Genomic DNA, 17,301 nt, shown 5'->3' with positions numbered 1-17,301 from the left:
TTAGGAAATAACGGTCACAACTACCGGTCCATGGAGTTGAACATCAAACACGAAGACTCATTGTTGAGACGAGAGACGCCTTCACTACAAACTCACCTCACTCTCCATTACTCCAATCCATGCACCTTCTTCTTCCTCATCCTCCTCCTCAAGGTGAGTCACCTCACATTCCTCACTCTCACCACTTAACTAGGGTTAGGGTTTTTACTTTTTCATTTTGATTCAATCACTTTCCAATCCCACATTCATTTTTCATCTTCCTCTACTAGAATGTTGGAACCCGAGCGTGGTTCGAGTTCCGAAGCTGGGATTTTATCTTCCGGCTTCTCACATGTTCGTCAGGAGGAGGTTGACGGTGGCCATTTTCCGCCACGAAATCCTTTCAGGCATTCGGAGCTAGAGGAGGAACGACGAGAGCTAGAGGAACAACGAATTGCTACTTCTTATAGAAGAGACTTTACGGTATTGGGTGACAATGAGAATGTTCGGGAGGATACCTGGTCTTGTGTCATCGTCCTCCTTACCTTTTGGTTCTTCAGTTTGTACTCAATTTCCAATAACTCTGCTTTGTTTGATTTGCATGTTTTAATGGCTAATATATAATGGTTTTATGGTTATGTTTTTTATTTTGTTACAGTATCGATGACTATAATTCTGGGCGTATATGGGTCTGTAAATGTTCAGCTTGGTCCAAATTGTTCACTTCTTTTGCAACCTAACTGTATATTTGTGCAGTCTATGAAGGTTGGTTGTTATTTATGAAAGCCCCTTTTTCCATGTCTGGTAGTTATTTGTAATCTCGGTTCATTTGATTTGCTTCATTTCAGCTGGAAGAGTTAAATGGATCAAAGCCTGGCCCCATGGTCTATGGTTTTCATAAACCTCCGCCTCTTGATGTTGTTAAAATTTGGTCAGAAACTTATAAATTGTCTATCTCGATGGATTCTTACAAGGCATGTTTCTCTTTTGGAAATGTCCCTTTTTTCCCTTTCTTTATTTAGTAACTTTTTTTAGCTTGTAAATGTTGTTGTGACTTAGAAGTAATTGTTGCAGGATTTGATGTACAACTTAAATGTTGGGTCTCAAATAAATATATCATATACCGTGAACTCTCCGAGTTCATCTATTATCCTTATAATTGCCGAAGGTATGCTCAAAAAGTTTCCAATGTGGGCTCTGTTCATGCTTCATCTTACATGAATATGCTTTATTTGTACTGGTGGTGATGATGGAGTTTCTTCCTTGAAATGCTAGTTTTGAGTTGATAAAAGTCATTTTTAAGCATTCTATATGAAGAAACATCCTTTAAAAATACTTTTTTCCTGGGTAGTTTCTCTGAACTTTTAAGACCCTTCTTTATTTGTTTTCTTCTTCTTCTTCTTCTTATTCTTCTCCTCCTTGTACTATTGAGTGCGTAATAACTGATTGCAGTTTTTTATGTTGTCTCAATAGTGTTGTGAACTGGCATCTTGCAGGGAATGAAGGTCTGACTCGATGGCTTGAGAACCCAACACATGTCAATTCTACTTTATCATGGAATATTATTCATGGTGAGATTCCAATCCAAATTTTAGTATTTTATACAACAATTATGACAGTTACGTATATATTGTATGACCAATTATTTTCTCACAGGAAGTGGTATGATTAGCCAAGGTATCTCAAAGTCTTCTAGTTATTATGTTGCAGCGGGTAACTTGAATTCAGAGGATGTGGAGGTAATTCTTTGAACATGTAAATATTTCACAGTTGTTTCTCTTGTTTTATTGGTCTCTTGCTGAGCCATAAAATGTGTGGAGACAAGAAGCTTTAGCATATTGCTAAGTAAGAATCTAACCTACAAGGCCTGGCCATTTGATCTACTTGTCATGGGTTCTTGCTTGATATTTTTATAGACTCAAAATTAACTTGTGTAATAGTCTGTTTTAATTATTTGATTTATAAGTATAACTCGTGGTCAATGAATTAAAAGTTGGTTGCTTAGAGGTGCTAAGTATTTTGACAATGACGAGTTTTAAATGCTCCTAGCTTCATCAGCATGATCGCTCTAAGTTGTAAGACCCTGTGAAATTATTTACAGCTTATAACTGTTATCATGATGAATGCCACAAAAATGGAAAGGAAAATTATTACATCTATCTCTGATGTTTAGGTTGTATAAATATATATTTATATATATATATTTTTATTTTGGGAGGTGCATCTGAATGTTCGATAATTCTGCTTGAATTTTTATCACAGTGAAGTTTTTTTCCTTTCTAAATCAGAATGGGTATCTATAAAAAATTGGTCTGAAATAAATAAAACAAAGATCAGTCATCTTATGTTCTCACAAATCCGTTCATCTGTATCTGTTTATTTAATTGTCTGATAGTCAGACTCTACCAGTTTTGTTTAGTTAAACATAAGAACTTAGCAACAACATTGCAACTGTACTTTGCAATTATATCAACATGTTCTTTTTTCATGGGAGGTGGAATGATAATTGCCAAAGCTCATTTGACATCTGCATGTCCATTAATTTGTAGTGAGGGGTAGTAAATGAGCTAAATATATACAAAGGATAAGAACTAAGAAGAATGAAGAGAGGATATTGAGTGATATGCTGTAAAGCTTTGCTCTAGGGAGAAGAATTGAGGTCTATTGAATACCTCTAGGGAAATTTGAGGTCTCTCGATTGTTCTATTGTGTACTTATCTCTTTAATCAATCAATGATCATATTTGCCTATGTTCCATTTCCTTCAACCTTCAATTTATCTCTGTTTTTGCCTATTGACTAGAGGATCCCTACTTGGGGTCTATCAATTGGTATCAGTGTATTTCCAAATTGATTTAAGGGCAGTTATAATGAGTACTAATCACAGCACATCATATCTTATTGACTCTTAACTTTACTATTTTAATATGTAAGGATTTATTTAACCTATATTTCTTTATTCCATATATATTCATTACATCTGAACTTAACAGGTGAAACTAAAAATAAGAATAAGGGCTTCCCAATATGATACAAGTGAAGCCTATTACAAATGCAATATCAGTGAAGGGCCCTGTAGCATGCAAATTCTATTCCCTGAGGGAAATGCAGCTGTCTTAACCAATCTTGGTCCTGATCAGGTAAGAATTGATTTTAATTGACAGTTAGTCACACTTTTTCTTTGTATGCTGTTTATAAGTGCTATAAATTGAGTAAACTGAAGAAAAGAAATTAGGACAACAAATTTAGACAATACATGTCTAATTTAAGACATCTTGTTTGACAGTAACACTTTCTGGAAAGCTAAAGGCACTAAGTATGTTTATTATTGTCTTTTAAAACGTGGTAAAGTAACTTTCTGTTCTCACATACCCGGTACTAAATAATTTTCTACTTTTGGCTGCTCCAGGTTGCAGCTGGCCCTAAGTTGTATGTCAAACTCACCTATGGGCCGAGATGGGCCACATATATTGTTGGTATAGGTATCCCCCATCCACAATCCACAGGTTATTCTTTTCTTCTTTTTCCCCCTTATTAAATTGTATCATAACCCTCACGTGCCTTGTAGGTTCGATGACCATGCTCATGTTATTCCTCTTCAACTTCCTGGATAAGTGCCACTCCACTCGTGATGGAACTGGAGGCCATAATGAAGTGATACAACCTGAGAGACACCCATTGCTTTCTAACAAAGATGATGATCTTTCAAGTTGGGGTTCATCTTATGAATCTGTATCCCAGGATGAGGAAGATCTGGCAATTGGTTCCATAGAGGGGAAATCTATTGAAGATGGGGAAAATAGTAATAACACTCGACGCCTTTGTGCAATATGCTTTGATGCTCCTAGGGACTGCTTTTTCCTTCCGTGCGGGCACTGTGTGGCTTGTTTTGAATGTGGAACCAGGTATACTCTCTAAATTATAATTCATCTGATGTGAAAATTGGTCTCTTCGTTTGACTAGTTAATTTTGATAGAATAATTCTAGAGTAGAAATATTCTATCGGCTATTTTCCAAAATAAACACCAGTAATAAATTCCTCAAGTGATCTTTATTCTGAAAAACAGTAACAATGTTAAAATATCGAGCTTTCGAGAGGCTCATCTTTCCGAATTCCTAATCTTAAAAAGATTGGTCTCTCCACAAAGAATCTACTCTTATCTAATTCTAAGCTATTTTAAATGAGGTTGCTCCCTCTCTATTGGTCTTAAAAAGACTTAGGCCACCTAAGATTACAATTGGACCAATAGAATTAAAACACTAAGACAACTCTATGTTCATAAGAGACTAAGTATTTTATTTAATTATTTTGTGATACACAAAATAAGTCTTAGGCTTATCAATAGAATAATCTTAGAGTAAACAAAGTGTATTGGGGTTTATCAAATTCTTAATAATTTCCGCTGTCTGAATTTGAGAAGAAAAGCTGGTTGGATCAACCACTAGTCAATGTACAGTGTTTGTAGCAAGAGGAACCATGCTATGAGATACACAGTTTTATTGTAGAAATTTTCTTTGCTAATAATTTAAAATTATGGAATAAGGATAGCCTACAACATTGAGGGTTTTGTTTTGGTTTCTGTCAACTTTGTTAACAATTTTCACATGGCACCGACTCCTCTCATTGCTGGACCTATTAATGAATTCAGAATAGTACACTGACTTCAGCAAAATGAAAGATAGGGAAGTGAATGGGAGTTCAGTATCATTCTATTCTGCTCTCGTAAATTAGTAATTATTATAGTTATATATTTTAAAAAATTATTGTTCTGTTTACTTTCCTTGATTGGATAAATCATAATCGATTGATTTTCGTTTGCAGGATATCAGAGGCAGAAGGCACATGCCCAATATGTCGCCGGAAGATGAAGAAGGTGAGGAAGATTTTTACTGTCTAAAGCATTACACCGACACCGCTATCTTTGAAGGTGACGTGCTTACATGTCTAGTACTACTTACCTTCTTTCCTGACAAATTATGACATCATTGGAAGAAATTTTAGCTGAGTTTTGAAGTATAGAACTAGAAAGTGCATTGAGTATTGCCTTTTTGTTTCTTCAAAAAAGGCTTTCCATGTTTTCCCATTCTTTCTCTTGGTATAGATAGAATCATCAAAATTGACTCATATAAAATTGTCTATAATTTCTCCCACTTTGGACTTGAGTGGGTCTTCTAAATGAAAAGGCCTGGCCTAGAGAAGTAGTTTTTGTTTTGATATTCAGACATACTTGAATCTGTGGTTAAGATTTGGTTTATTCACTTTCCAAGTTGAAACTTTAGATCACTTACCAAAAAGCTTCTGCATTCACCAACACACCTAAATTGTTTGGTATTATGACCACCAACTTTCTCATGATAGCTATACCATCATCAACAGTAATTTGTGGACACTTTTAAATGTATTTTTTTTACTCTAAAATGAAACAAACTTTGGAGATCTTTTTTTGGATAGAATTATAGAGATCTTAGATTGTATCTGCAATGCATTTTTCAAACTAAACAAAAATGTCGCGCATTCCCTTTCATGGAGGTTTATTAAGAGTGGACAAAATGGAGATTAATATTTATTAGTCCCATGCATTTGGGTTGATATACACTCAAATTACACTTTATAGATAATTTTAAATAGTAATCGCATCACTTTAAATTTTATACTTAAAATTAAGTGTTGGAGTTTATTATTAGAATTTATGGCATGTTTACTAATAAGTAATGAGAATTAATGGTAAGGTAATTATTCACTTACATTTGTTTACTTACATTATTAAAATTAGGAAATGGAGAACTTGATTAAATAAGGGAGAAAAGAAAAGGAGAACTTCTCCCACCAATTTTATAAAGAATGCCATTAAGGGTAATGGATTTTAATTATTTTTATTTTATTTTTTAATATTAAATATATAATGACAATTTTGTTCTTTAAAATATATCTTATAAAATAACTACCATATAATATAGTTTAACTCAAAAGGGCAATTTAGTCAATTTAAGCATTCCGATTACGTTTCCTAATAAAGTAAACAAGATAAATCACAACTATTCCATTTCCAAAAATTTTTAGTAAACAACATATTACAAATATTGATTCCGATTATTTTCATTTATTCCGTTACATTTCTCCATTAATTTATTCCGATTCTGATTACTGTATAGTAAACGTGCCATGATGTGATTACTAATTAGTGTAATTTGAGTGTATAAAACTAATTCTAGCAACATTCCAATAAGGCTTTTAGGATTTTTAATTCTGAACTATGATTTATGTATTATTGTGTTCTTAATTTTTCAGTACGTTAAAAATAGTTCTTGAAGTATTCACAGTATTTTAAATAAATTAGTTATTCTGTCAAATTTTGTCATGACAAATAGAATAATAATATGGTTGTTTAGCCAGTTGTTGTCACGTTAATGTTACATGTATAATTTAAATTTATAGAATTAAAAATGTATTTTTTTTAAAGATCGTTAAACTAAAAATTAATTAATGATTAAAAAAGGAGAATTATTTCATATACTGATTTTTTGACTTTTTTTTTTAAAAAAAATTTACGGTTTGGTTTCTAAAGTGGTTGCAGTGCTAGTTGCAATAGGAGTTTCTATACGATTTTTTATTGCAATTTAAGTTGCAGCGCTAGTTGCAATAGGGGTTTTTATGTAAAATTTCGTAAAAATGTTAAAAAAAAAAAAAAAAAAAAAAAACTGTTTTGAAGTGTAAATAAAAAAGTCTCTTAAAAAAATTATGTAAAAGTAATTAAAAAAATATTATTTTTTTAAATTTATTATACATGTAGCGTTGAAATGGCAATAAAGTGACAATTAATTAAGCCGTTATTATTTTGTTTGCTGTATGTAATAAAATTTAATAAAATAATTAATTTTTAATACTGTAGATAGTTTTGAGACTATTTTTAATGGGATGAAAAATTCAAACACAATAATGCATTATGCATATCATAGTTTGACAGTCAAAAGTCATATAAAGCCTTCTAATAATAAACACTTTACACCAATTTTTAAAATTACTTTCTCAATAATATTATTATGTGTCCTTCAATTTTCTTTTTTTTGAAATCATTATCTATCCTTCAAATTGATGTACACTAATTTAATTAGTTTGAACTGGCTTAAAGTCATGAAATAATCTACCAAGTCATCCTAATTCTTTAGTGTAAGATGTTCCTACCATCTAACATTGTAACATATAAACATACTAAATATAAGAAACTTGCAAATACATAATTTCTTGAAAGCATTTCCTTACGGAGATGATTAAACAATTAACATTTTTTAAACTTACAAAAAATATCGATCTTGGAACATCTGAGGTGGAGATCGAAATCATTGTGTTAGTGATTAAGTAACAACTCTTAAAAGGATGAGCAACTGAAGAAAGATGTAAGATACACCTCCAATGGTAGCATATTCTAACTTTTCAGAGCCTTCAATGGCTACAAAATCTCCAACTTTACTTCGATTGAATCCTCCTTCTAACCATCCCAACTTTTTGTACCCTCCTTCGTATAATTTTGTTGTTGCCATCAATGACCTGTTACGTATCAATTTATAATGTGTTTAGTCTATATTATTTTAATATTAAATAATTCTAGTTAATTATATATGTAATCAGTAACAGAGTCATGAATTAATTTTTATTTATTGGGTACTAATAATAATGTTTTTAACATTTTAAATGCAAATTTTTCTAAGGGATTTTATTCTAATTTTATTTTAAACTATAATACATTTTTGCTAAAAAAGAATTGTATCGTATAATCATTAGTTATCTATTATTAATAATTCAAAAGAGTATTACCATTTGCTAGCGATACTTTCTAAAAATTATTATATTAAACTATATAAGTACCCGACACAATCAACAACTCAATGTACCCAAAAAGAACCCACTTCTTATTAGGAACAAGAAAATCAGAAACAAGAGGCAACAAGAAGAAAATCAAAATAAAACAATTAATTACCTCAGTCCTTCACCACAAGCAACAAGAAGCTTAGTAGTCTTATCAGGAACATTTTCCTCCACTTTCTCGAGAAAATCAGGATTCAAAGTCGTGAAATATTGTCCAGTCCACAACCCAATGTACCCAAAATGAACCCACTTCTTAATCAGAGTGAGAACACCATTGTCCTTGTCCTCAACGAACAGAGGCACGTGAACCGATCCAGTCACGCGCGCCTTCTCTCTCTCCCACACCGGTCGGATGTCTAATAGCACGAACCCCTCGTCGCCGATGACGGCGCCGGCTTCGCTTGGGCGTACGGTCCGTACAGTCCCTGATCGTATGAGCTCTCTGGCATTGGTCTTGGACGCAAGGGCGTGGACTCGGACCGTTCGGGTGACCCGTTTGGTGTGGGAAAGAGCGGGTTTCGGATGCTGTGACGACGTCGTTTTGGGGGTCAAAGTGGAAGCGTTGCACAGTTGGTTTGTTAACTGACCTGACATGTTTCTCTCTCTTTCTCTTTTCTCTTCAATGGTTTGGTGTTTCTTATCCTGAATTGATTTTGTATTTTTCCCACTTGCATTTACTACTTATATAAGTGAGATGAGGTTTTTGTATACGACATGTCGTTTATGAAAAAGTGGTTTTTTTAGCTAAAAGAGTAATGCTAGTAGTATACTAGGTAGAGTATTTTTGTAATTTGTTATTGTGGAATGTAATATAGTTAGCAGTAATTTGCGGCATAAATACTTAAGTTTAACTTTCAGTTGCAAATAAATATCTAAGTTTAATTTTTTGCGGTAATAATACATAAGTTATATTTCTAAAACTCTGTAGGTACCTAACCGTTAAATATTAAGCCATTAAATCCACGTGTCATTTTCTTATTGGAATATTTGAACTAATTTTTTTTAAATAATGAAAATTTAATGACTTGGACCAATCAGGGATCGCTACATGGCAACTTACTTAACCAGGTACCTACAGGAGTTCTAAAATTATAACTTAGGTATTATTACCGCCAAAAATTAAGCTTAGGTATTTATTTGCAACTGAAAATTAAACTTAGGTATTTATGCTGCAAAGTACTCTATAGTAATTAATTATGTAGCTCATTGTTTGTAAGAGTCTTATGACCTCTTTTAATTTTGTTGTTTATAATTTGGCTAAATGGGCTTTTAGTTAAAATGTAATTGGCAGGATGGTTTCTTCATTATCCGATAATATTGTTTGTAATAGTTATGAGGTCTAATTTGCTTACATATGTAGGGGTGACAATTCGTGTTCGAGGGTCGTGTCGAAACTCATGTATTATAAGTATATGCCTGATTTGAACACGAACCCGCCTAATAATCGTGTCAAAAATAAAATCCAAACACGACTCATTTATAAATGGATTGACATGTCACGACCTGTTTAAAAATAAATTTTATTTAAACATGTCAATCCATTAATATATTAATGACATGTTGAACACATTTATGATATGTTAAAGTACTAAAATAACTCTAAATAAGTCATTAATATGTTATTTTGTGTAAGTCGTGTCAACTCAAACGTGACCCGTTTATTAAATAGGTTAGACGAGTCAGCCCCATGACCCGAACTTATTTAAGGCAAACCCAATTCCACTAACTTTCGTGTAGGTTTCAAGTCATGTTATCTTATTAAACTTATTTTGCTGGTCCTACTTACATATATACTTACTCTTTTTTTTAAAAAAAAATATTATTATTAAATTAAAATAATTTATATAAAATCTTTATATCTTATCTTACTATTATTATTATAAAAGTGTGGTAGCTACTAATTTTTTTTGAGTGAAGAAACTCATATAGGGCGTGTATTTCGCGCTCTCCCTCTTCCATGGCGAAGAAGAAGCGTGTGATATGAAAGCCCATCTAAATTATCAAAGTTAAGCCGTCTGGGTCTAAGTCTTTTCCATCGTCTCTCTCGAAGTGAAGCTTGTCGAGATAGAGGAGCTGTTAGATGAGGAACTCCCTTTGATCCAGGAAAACCTAGAAGATACAAGTTGTTATGAGGAATTCCATGATACCCACGAAAACTTGGTTGTAGAGCTGGTTGCACCGTCAATCTCAACGCTGCAACAAGTTAGATTTAAGAAATGGGCTAATAATTATGAGAAAGCTAGTTTTTAATATTATGTGGTGGATGCATGGATTAAATTCAAGGCTAACCAGGTTAGGACCCCTCCATTAAATTTGAATTTACTGAACCGATTGAATATGGGGATTAACTCATTGCAAAGATTCATGAGGATGAAATTGAGATTAAAGCTTCTTTATGGAAGAATTCAGTTATATGTGTGGTCTTGGGAGCTAATCCTCCATTTCAAGTTTTCAAAGGATTTATTAAACGAATTTAGGGCAATCTTGGAGTTGAGAGCATTGTTCGAATGCATTATGGGTTTACGCTGGTGAGTTTTTGAGATGAAGCTACTAGATATTTAGTTTTGGAAACTGGAGTGATTCACTTTGATAGAAGCCATTGGTGCTTCGACCTTGGTCCTTTGATCTCGATTCAGTCAAAATGGTGCAATCAGTTCTTGTATGGATTTGTTTAAATGGGTTAGGCTTGAAATATTGGGGTATTGTTAGGCTAGTTTTAGCCTACTTTTTGAGTGTTTTAATCTCTGTTTTCTTCTTGTGAATACATATTTTTGGAACAAAATTATGCTTGTTTTTTTTATTTTAGATTTAAATGGTAAAATTCATAATATGAATCGAAATGAGAAGTAACATGTTAAATGAGATAAATATGATCAATTTATCATGAAATTTGGCGTTCTAAGTTATAATGAGTGAAAAATTCTAAGTTTTGGATGCTCAACACGTTTCGTTTGTATTTGAAAATCAAGTCTGAAACTTCAAGCCAATTTTTGACTATGATGTGTTCACTTTCAGAAAAAATGTTGTCAATTAAAGTTTTATATCTCTCTTTCATCTTTCTAAAATATCTTGCATCATCAAATTTTGAGCAATATTGAGAGAGTTATGGCTAAAATACTATCAGTCATTGTTCATGAATTTCAAGATAAAAAAATACTGTAAGCTATTGGAATTAGCGTCGCGGTGCCCCACTACAGAGGAGATTGAGTTTTTCCGTTGGTTCTAAGAGCCGTGGCGCCACATGCACAGTGAATTGCGAAATTTTTAGCTTTTTAAGGGCGGTTTGAGAATTTCAGCAAAAATAGACTTAGGGCTTCATTTTTAAAAGAGAAAATTGCAAATTTCAGATGGAGGAGACTTCTTAGAACTCAGAAAAATATGAAAAAGGAGATTGGAGATCAAGCTTTGGAGCAATCGTGGCAGCCGCAAATCTAGTTTCTTCTCTTCTCTTTCTGGTTTTATTATGTTTTCTATGGATTTGATAATGAACATGTTAAAGTTGATGGAGATTGTTAGCTAAACTCCAATTTAGAAATTTTAATGGAGATTGTTTGATACTTCCTCTGGATTAATGCTATTTTGATTTGTTTCTTCTATTGATGTATGATTTATTTATATTTGTGCTTATTACATTTGTTTGACTGGCCATCTTATGCACGATCCATGATCACAAAATAAAATTTGAAAAGTAAGTATTGTGAATGCTCTAATTGAATAAACACAGGTTTCGATACAAAATGATAGTATTTGTGTAGTTTTTGGGTTATTGCTTAATGCGGATTGCTTGTTTAATTATCTCAGACATGTAGTAATTATCCTTACAATTTAGTACCTTAATATCTGAAAAGAATTTTGGTAAATTTATAATCCGCTATCATACTAGATAGAAGAAGAACATTGTTTTGCATTATTGAAATAGGAAGTGGATGCAATTAAAGTTAATTTTCCTATATTTTATTTATTGATTAAATCTTGTTTATTGTTTTGTTATTTAATTTTTGCTTTGATTATTTAGTTTCAAAATCTATTTATTTGATTGCCAAATAGAACCAAGAATTCAATTGATTGGTACTTAGCTACATTCCTCATGAGAACGATCTCACTTACTTGAGTATTAATTATTACAATGATACATATACTTGTGTGTTGAATTTATCATAACAAGTTTTTGGCGCTGTTGTCGGAGACTATTTTAGTTAACATCGAGATAGTTGAATTCTATTCTAATTTGGTTCCTTTTAGCTTATTTTACTAATGTTTTATTGAATGTATTTGACTTGCAAGGTAAATCAAAAATGCTACATCAAAATTTCCTTGTGAGTTTTGCCCAACAACACAGTGAGCCATTCTATTCTGTTTAGGGAGATTTATTGAGCTGGTAGAGAGATATTATCATAATTTCTCAAGTGTGTGTCTTATTCTGTTCTTTTGGAGCACCTAGGCACTCGGTGCCTGTGCCACGTGGTGATGATACTAGTGCCCAGGTTGATATATTGTCAACATGTGGCGCTTCTAACCACAATATTGAAGAAGTATCTTGAGCATTTTATTCTTCTCCATCCAAAAAAAGGAATTAAGTGCTTTCGGAATAGAAATAGATCAACCTGGAGGCTAAAATTGGGACCTAGCACTCAGGTTGACCTCGTGCTAGGTCCCAGCGTCCAAGTTGACATATTGTCAACCTGAGAAATTTCTAACAACAGTTCACATAAAGTCTTTGAGGCATATTCTCCATTTTCTTTAACAATTGAGATTTGAGTGCTTTCGGAAAACAAACGGAGCCATATGGGTGCCAGAATTGGAACCCAACGCCCAAGTTAACAATAAACATATTGTCAACTTGGGCTATTTCCAAACAGTTTTCCCAAGAACTCTTACTAGCATATTCTTTATTTTCACCAATAATTAAGTTACAAGTGTTTTCCAAAATCAAACAGAATCATTTGTTGATAAAAAGTTGGGCCTAGCACCCAGGTTGACATTGACACTTGGCCCAACGCTTAGGTTGACATTTGTCAACCTGGGCTATTTTCAATCAATTTCCCATGCATATTTTTTGTTTTAAAAAATAATAAAGATACAAGTGATCTTGGGGAGCAAACTAGATCATCTGAGGGTCAAAACAGGAACCCAACACCCATGTTGACTTGGGCACTGGCCCTACGCCTAGGTTGTCCTGAAACCTAGTTTGCAGGTTTATGCTCCCCAAACACAAATTATGCTAGGTATTCTTCTTATTTTGGTAAAAAGCAGGGTTATAGACCTCGTTCACAATCTTGAATGCCATAGAAGTATCAAAACGAGTCCCGAGAACTCAGGAAGCACCCCAAAGAGCACCCAGCGCCCAGGTTGATGTATGGCCTGGTGCGCTGGGTTCTGCTTATATGATTTCGATTCCGTCTTGAACATCTGATTATTTTTTGTAGTAAATGAGAGCTACGACTTGTGACAAGTCAAATTCACACTTTGATATTTCACTCTTTCAACAAGGTGGAATATCGACAAATCATGAAGTTTTGAGTCTACCCGATTTCACAAAAAAGCAGCATCTCTGAGAACTGGTGAACGACTTCCTCAAAACTAAGAAATTAACAAAGTGATGTCAACATATCACTTAGGCATCAAAAAATATAAGTTTGAGACGTTTTTTCACCAACTCGGCGTCCAGAATGTCAACCTGAGTGCTGGGTGTCAACCAGGGCGTTGGTTCCTGAACAACCTTCATTAAAATGGTCATAACTCCCTCAATATTGATCTGATTGACGCTATTCAACTTGCGTTTTAAAGCTATTTCAATCATGTGTTACAGCTATATCACATTTTTGAAGATTTCAACTCCAAAATTTGTCCCCAAGACAAGTGCAATTTTTTCCGCAAATCACCCGAAAATGATCCAACAGACGAGATTCAAACTCTGAAAAAATTGACGATTTTCATCAAGAGCTAATTTTAGCCATTATATCATCATCAATTGCGTAGATCATCCTAAAGTGATTTTTTTTGGTATTTTTTGTATTATTTTATTATCATTTTAATATTTTTAATAGGACCTCCTTTCATATTAAATGAGAGCTCCACTAGTTTATTTTTCACATTCAGAAAAGAATCGATAAGGTTAGAGCATCTCTCTTTAATTTCTCTATCTAAAAATTAGAGCTCTTTCGTTAGTCAATTTTCTTGTGATTCTCGTGAGCAATAAAAACTCGAAATAGATGTAGCTCCATTACCGTCACGACATGAGGAGTGAAGTACTATCAATCTCTTGTGTCTCTTTATTTATTTACTTAACTACTATTTCCTCTTGTCAATCTAGCAATCAAATGTTGACCAAATTTCTGTGTCAACACGTGTGATTTATAAATTCTTCATGAAACACGTTAGAGGTAGAGAAAAACAAATATGATGAACATACCAAATTGATCAATCAATCAAGATGAAAATATCTTGCCCCTGAACTTTAACATGTACCAATTTATGTCCCAGAATTTTTATGTCCTTTAAAAATCTTCCCGAACTATTGAGATTGTTGAATTTAAATTTTTTGTCCAATTTTACTTACAAAAGTATGACGTGGATGAAAGTTCAGAGGATACGATTTGGTACATGTCAAAGTTCAAGTATACGATTTAGTAGATTTCAAAGTTCGGGACACGGTTTAATACATGAACAATGTTCACATTAGTAAAATTGAATGAAATTGGACAAAAGTCTTTAAATCCAACAATTTTAATAATTCAGGTGACATAATTTGATACATGTAAAATTAAGGGAGCAAAAATCCTAATTAATTTTATTCTTAACCAGTAGATCTTTAAGAAAAAAATTCATATGAAAAGACTTGTTCCAAATTCCTATGGAAAAGATCGATTGAGGGCAATAGCCTAAGAAGCAAATTGAGAATTATATTATCAAGTCACTCAAGCTACATAAACAAGAATTAGTACCTCAGTTCTCAAGTTTGCCAGCAACGAATATCAAATTTGTGAAGCTCCAACAGTCACTCTGTTTTCTACAGATTATCCTTCTCATCATCACTACTCCTCAACAAGGTTGATAAATTTGTTTTATGATGCAAAACCAATTGCTTGCAATGACAATCTAGGACAAAGACTTATCAAAGAGAAGCCGGAACTTCACTCGCCTTTTCACACTGCCCATTCGATCATACCCAATGCCAATTTTGCTATGCATCAATTTAATGGCTAAGTCCACATTTCCTGTCTTTCTCAATGCATTGATCAAACAAGTACGAATTTTGCCCGGTATTTCTCTACCCCTATCGACAATGCCATCAGCCAATTTGCAAGCCTCCTTGACACGACCAGCTTTGCACAATGCGTTGATCATATCTTCAAAAGCACTTTCTGGAATTATGCCCATTGGTGCTAACTCATCCAAAATCTTACAAGCCCTGGCAACCTTTCCTGACAAACATAGCCCAATAGAAAGAGTCCTGAATGATGCTGCAGTTGGTGTAATACCCTTGTCAATCATCATGTTCCATAATTTCAAAGCCTCTTCATTTTTGTGCTTCTTAAAAAGTCCATCAATGAGTATAGTGTATGTATAAACTGTCTGATCACAACCCTCATCTTCCATTCTCTCAAAGAGGATTAATGCATCATCAGTGTTCCCAGACTTGGCTAAGGCATCAATAAGGGCATTGTAGCAATATGAATCCCTTGAGCATCCCTTATCAACCATCTCTTCAAAAAGCCTTTCAGCTTCATCTACTCTCCCTGCCTTTCCAAGACCATCAATCAGACTAGAATAAAACATCGAATTTACCGCCATTCCCTGATCTTTACAAAACTCAAAATACTCCATAGCTTCCTCTAGTCTCCCATTCTTACATAATCCACTGATGACAACCCCATAAGTAACCTCATCTGGTTCAAAACCATCACTTTCCATTCTCTTAAAGAGATTTATTGCCTCTCTCATGCTCCCACTTTTTGCATAAGAATCAATCAGAGCTGTATAGATAGCTACATTTGCTCTACAACCCTTCTGAACCATATTATTGAAAACAACATACCCTTCCATACATTTCCCAAGTTTACATAACCCACTAATCACTAGACTATAAGCATGGGGTGGAATTTCTACTCCCTTCTCTTCCATTTCCTGGTAAAGACTCAAACAAGAATCAAAATCTTCTTTTGAGTAACAAACTTGGATCAAACTCATGTAAGTAATCTTATCAGGCTGTAAATTCTTTTCCTCCATAGCTCGAAACTTCTCCAAAGCTTTCTGAGTATTCCCAGCTCTACAATACCCTTTAATGATAGTATTATAAGTCACAATATCTGGTGTAACTTTCCCATTTTCCATAACCTCAAAAACCCTTTCAGCTGATTCAATGAACATGGAATTCACTAAACCATTCATTAGAAAATTGTAAGTATACAAACTTGGTTCAATCCCATTCTCCTTCATTTGACGCCAAACCCACAACAACTCCTCAACCATACCAAGATTACCAAAACTCTTAATAAAGGAATTTGCTGCAGAAATAGTCATTAGAAAGTTCATTCCTTTGAGCTCAGCAAAAACACTCCGAGTTGCATCAAAATCATTACATGATGATAAAAGATCAATCAAACAAACATAACATTCAAGTTTATGAGAGTACTTCTTTTGTTTATTAGACCAATTAAAGAAACGCAAGGCAATATCAGGCTTCTGACGAAGCTCGGGTGATCTTAGAACATAGGCGACAAAATTGGGAGACAGTTTAAGCAAGAATGTTTTACAGAAAGAGTTCAAATTGGGTTCCATATTCGAAGACCCATCTAATAAATTAAGAATATGGGCAACCCATGGAGTTGGTTCGAGGTCTCGTGAGCTCGAGACTACTTCAGATACATCATTGAGAGGTTCTACCCATTCGGGAGGGGGAAGAGAGGAGGAGTTGGTGAAAACCCACCTGGAATTCGAGTTGAAATTGGACGTTGGCACCGAATTTGAGGGTCCTGAGGAAGAGCAGCCGCCATTTTTGTACGGAATAGAAGAGGTTGTTGGAAGAGAAGGATGAGTTGCAGTGAAAGAGAGGCGAAATCTGTATAAGGTTCTTCTCATCAGAGCTTTGAGTATTGTGTGATTGTGTTTAAAATTATTATCAGTTGTATATTTGAATAACTTTCATATAGTCATAATTTCATTTGAAAAACTCAAATTTGAAACTTTATAAGACATCTCTAACATTATATATTAAAGAGAAATGCTTTTCTTCAATTAGTACAATTAAGTATTGAGTCACATATAATTTAATATAATAATTTTTAGATGATATCGCTAGCCAATTGCAAGATGACTCGTTTAAAAGGTTGTTGCAAGATGAGTACCATTACAGATTTAATGGGTAAGTGATTTTCTTGATTATTTTTGTTGTTGATTTTTATATATAATTTATAATGTTGTTTTAATGTCTAATCTGTTAGTTGTTGTTGTTTTATG

At 33.6% G+C, this 17,301-nt stretch overlaps 3 protein-coding genes across 5 annotated transcripts; 1 reads left to right on the top strand and 2 right to left on the bottom strand.

Annotated features, from left to right (window-relative positions):
• On the top strand, positions 1 to 11,399 carry LOC115697499 (E3 ubiquitin-protein ligase APD2). Of its 3 annotated transcripts, none has more exons than XM_030624527.2 (11): positions 1 to 153; positions 270 to 538; positions 638 to 744; positions 828 to 953; positions 1,054 to 1,147; positions 1,476 to 1,550; positions 1,636 to 1,718; positions 2,972 to 3,118; positions 3,388 to 3,460; positions 3,547 to 3,883; positions 4,801 to 5,195. In XM_030624527.2, exons 2-11 carry the CDS (start codon positions 271 to 273, stop codon positions 4,874 to 4,876), a joined length of 1,386 nt encoding a protein of 461 aa, XP_030480387.1. In that variant the 5' UTR covers positions 1 to 153; position 270; the 3' UTR covers positions 4,877 to 5,195. The 3 variants fall into 3 exon arrangements, with proteins under 3 accessions (XP_030480387.1, XP_060957762.1, XP_030480386.1); XM_061101779.1 differs by adding an exon at positions 11,190 to 11,399 and having other exon boundaries at positions 31 to 538; positions 4,801 to 4,906; XM_030624526.2 differs by having other exon boundaries at positions 31 to 538.
• LOC115697500 (rhodanese-like domain-containing protein 10) lies at positions 7,141 to 8,547 on the bottom strand. The gene is made up of 2 exons (XM_030624528.2): positions 7,955 to 8,547; positions 7,141 to 7,524 (listed from the first exon to the last, which is right to left on the bottom strand). The coding sequence occupies exons 1-2, from the start codon at positions 8,434 to 8,436 to the stop codon at positions 7,332 to 7,334; spliced, it is 675 nt and encodes a 224-aa protein (XP_030480388.1). The 5' UTR covers positions 8,437 to 8,547; the 3' UTR covers positions 7,141 to 7,331.
• Positions 11,400 to 14,552: 3,153 nt separating the features above from the next.
• Positions 14,553 to 17,041, bottom strand: LOC115697948 (pentatricopeptide repeat-containing protein At1g03560, mitochondrial). Its single transcript, XM_030625123.2, has one exon. It carries the CDS (start codon positions 16,921 to 16,923, stop codon positions 14,941 to 14,943), a length of 1,983 nt encoding a protein of 660 aa, XP_030480983.2. The 5' UTR covers positions 16,924 to 17,041; the 3' UTR covers positions 14,553 to 14,940.
• Between the last annotated feature and the right edge of the window lie 260 nt (positions 17,042 to 17,301).

This window comes from Cannabis sativa, chromosome 7 (genome assembly GCF_029168945.1).
Source record: "Cannabis sativa cultivar Pink pepper isolate KNU-18-1 chromosome 7, ASM2916894v1, whole genome shotgun sequence".
Lineage (NCBI taxonomy): Eukaryota > Viridiplantae > Streptophyta > Magnoliopsida > Rosales > Cannabaceae > Cannabis > Cannabis sativa.
This window is presented reverse-complemented; position numbering and strand designations above follow the sequence as displayed.

Excerpts from the sequence above, each read along its gene's own strand:
- LOC115697499 (XM_061101779.1), top strand. The coding sequence starts at position 271 with ATGTTGGAACCCGAGCGTGGTTCGAGTTCCGAAGCTGGGATTTTATCT. Across the intron at positions 1,148-1,475 it reads TATCCTTATAATTGCCGAAG|GGAATGAAGGTCTGACTCGA; the intron begins GTATGCTCAAAA and ends GGCATCTTGCAG. Across the intron at positions 3,119-3,387 it reads CCAATCTTGGTCCTGATCAG|GTTGCAGCTGGCCCTAAGTT; the intron begins GTAAGAATTGAT and ends TGGCTGCTCCAG.
- LOC115697948 (XM_030625123.2), bottom strand. The coding sequence starts at position 16,923 with ATGAGAAGAACCTTATACAGATTTCGCCTCTCTTTCACTGCAACTCAT.
- LOC115697500 (XM_030624528.2), bottom strand. The coding sequence starts at position 8,436 with ATGTCAGGTCAGTTAACAAACCAACTGTGCAACGCTTCCACTTTGACC. Across the intron at positions 7,525-7,954 it reads GCTTGTGGTGAAGGACTGAG|GTCATTGATGGCAACAACAA; the intron begins GTAATTAATTGT and ends GATACGTAACAG.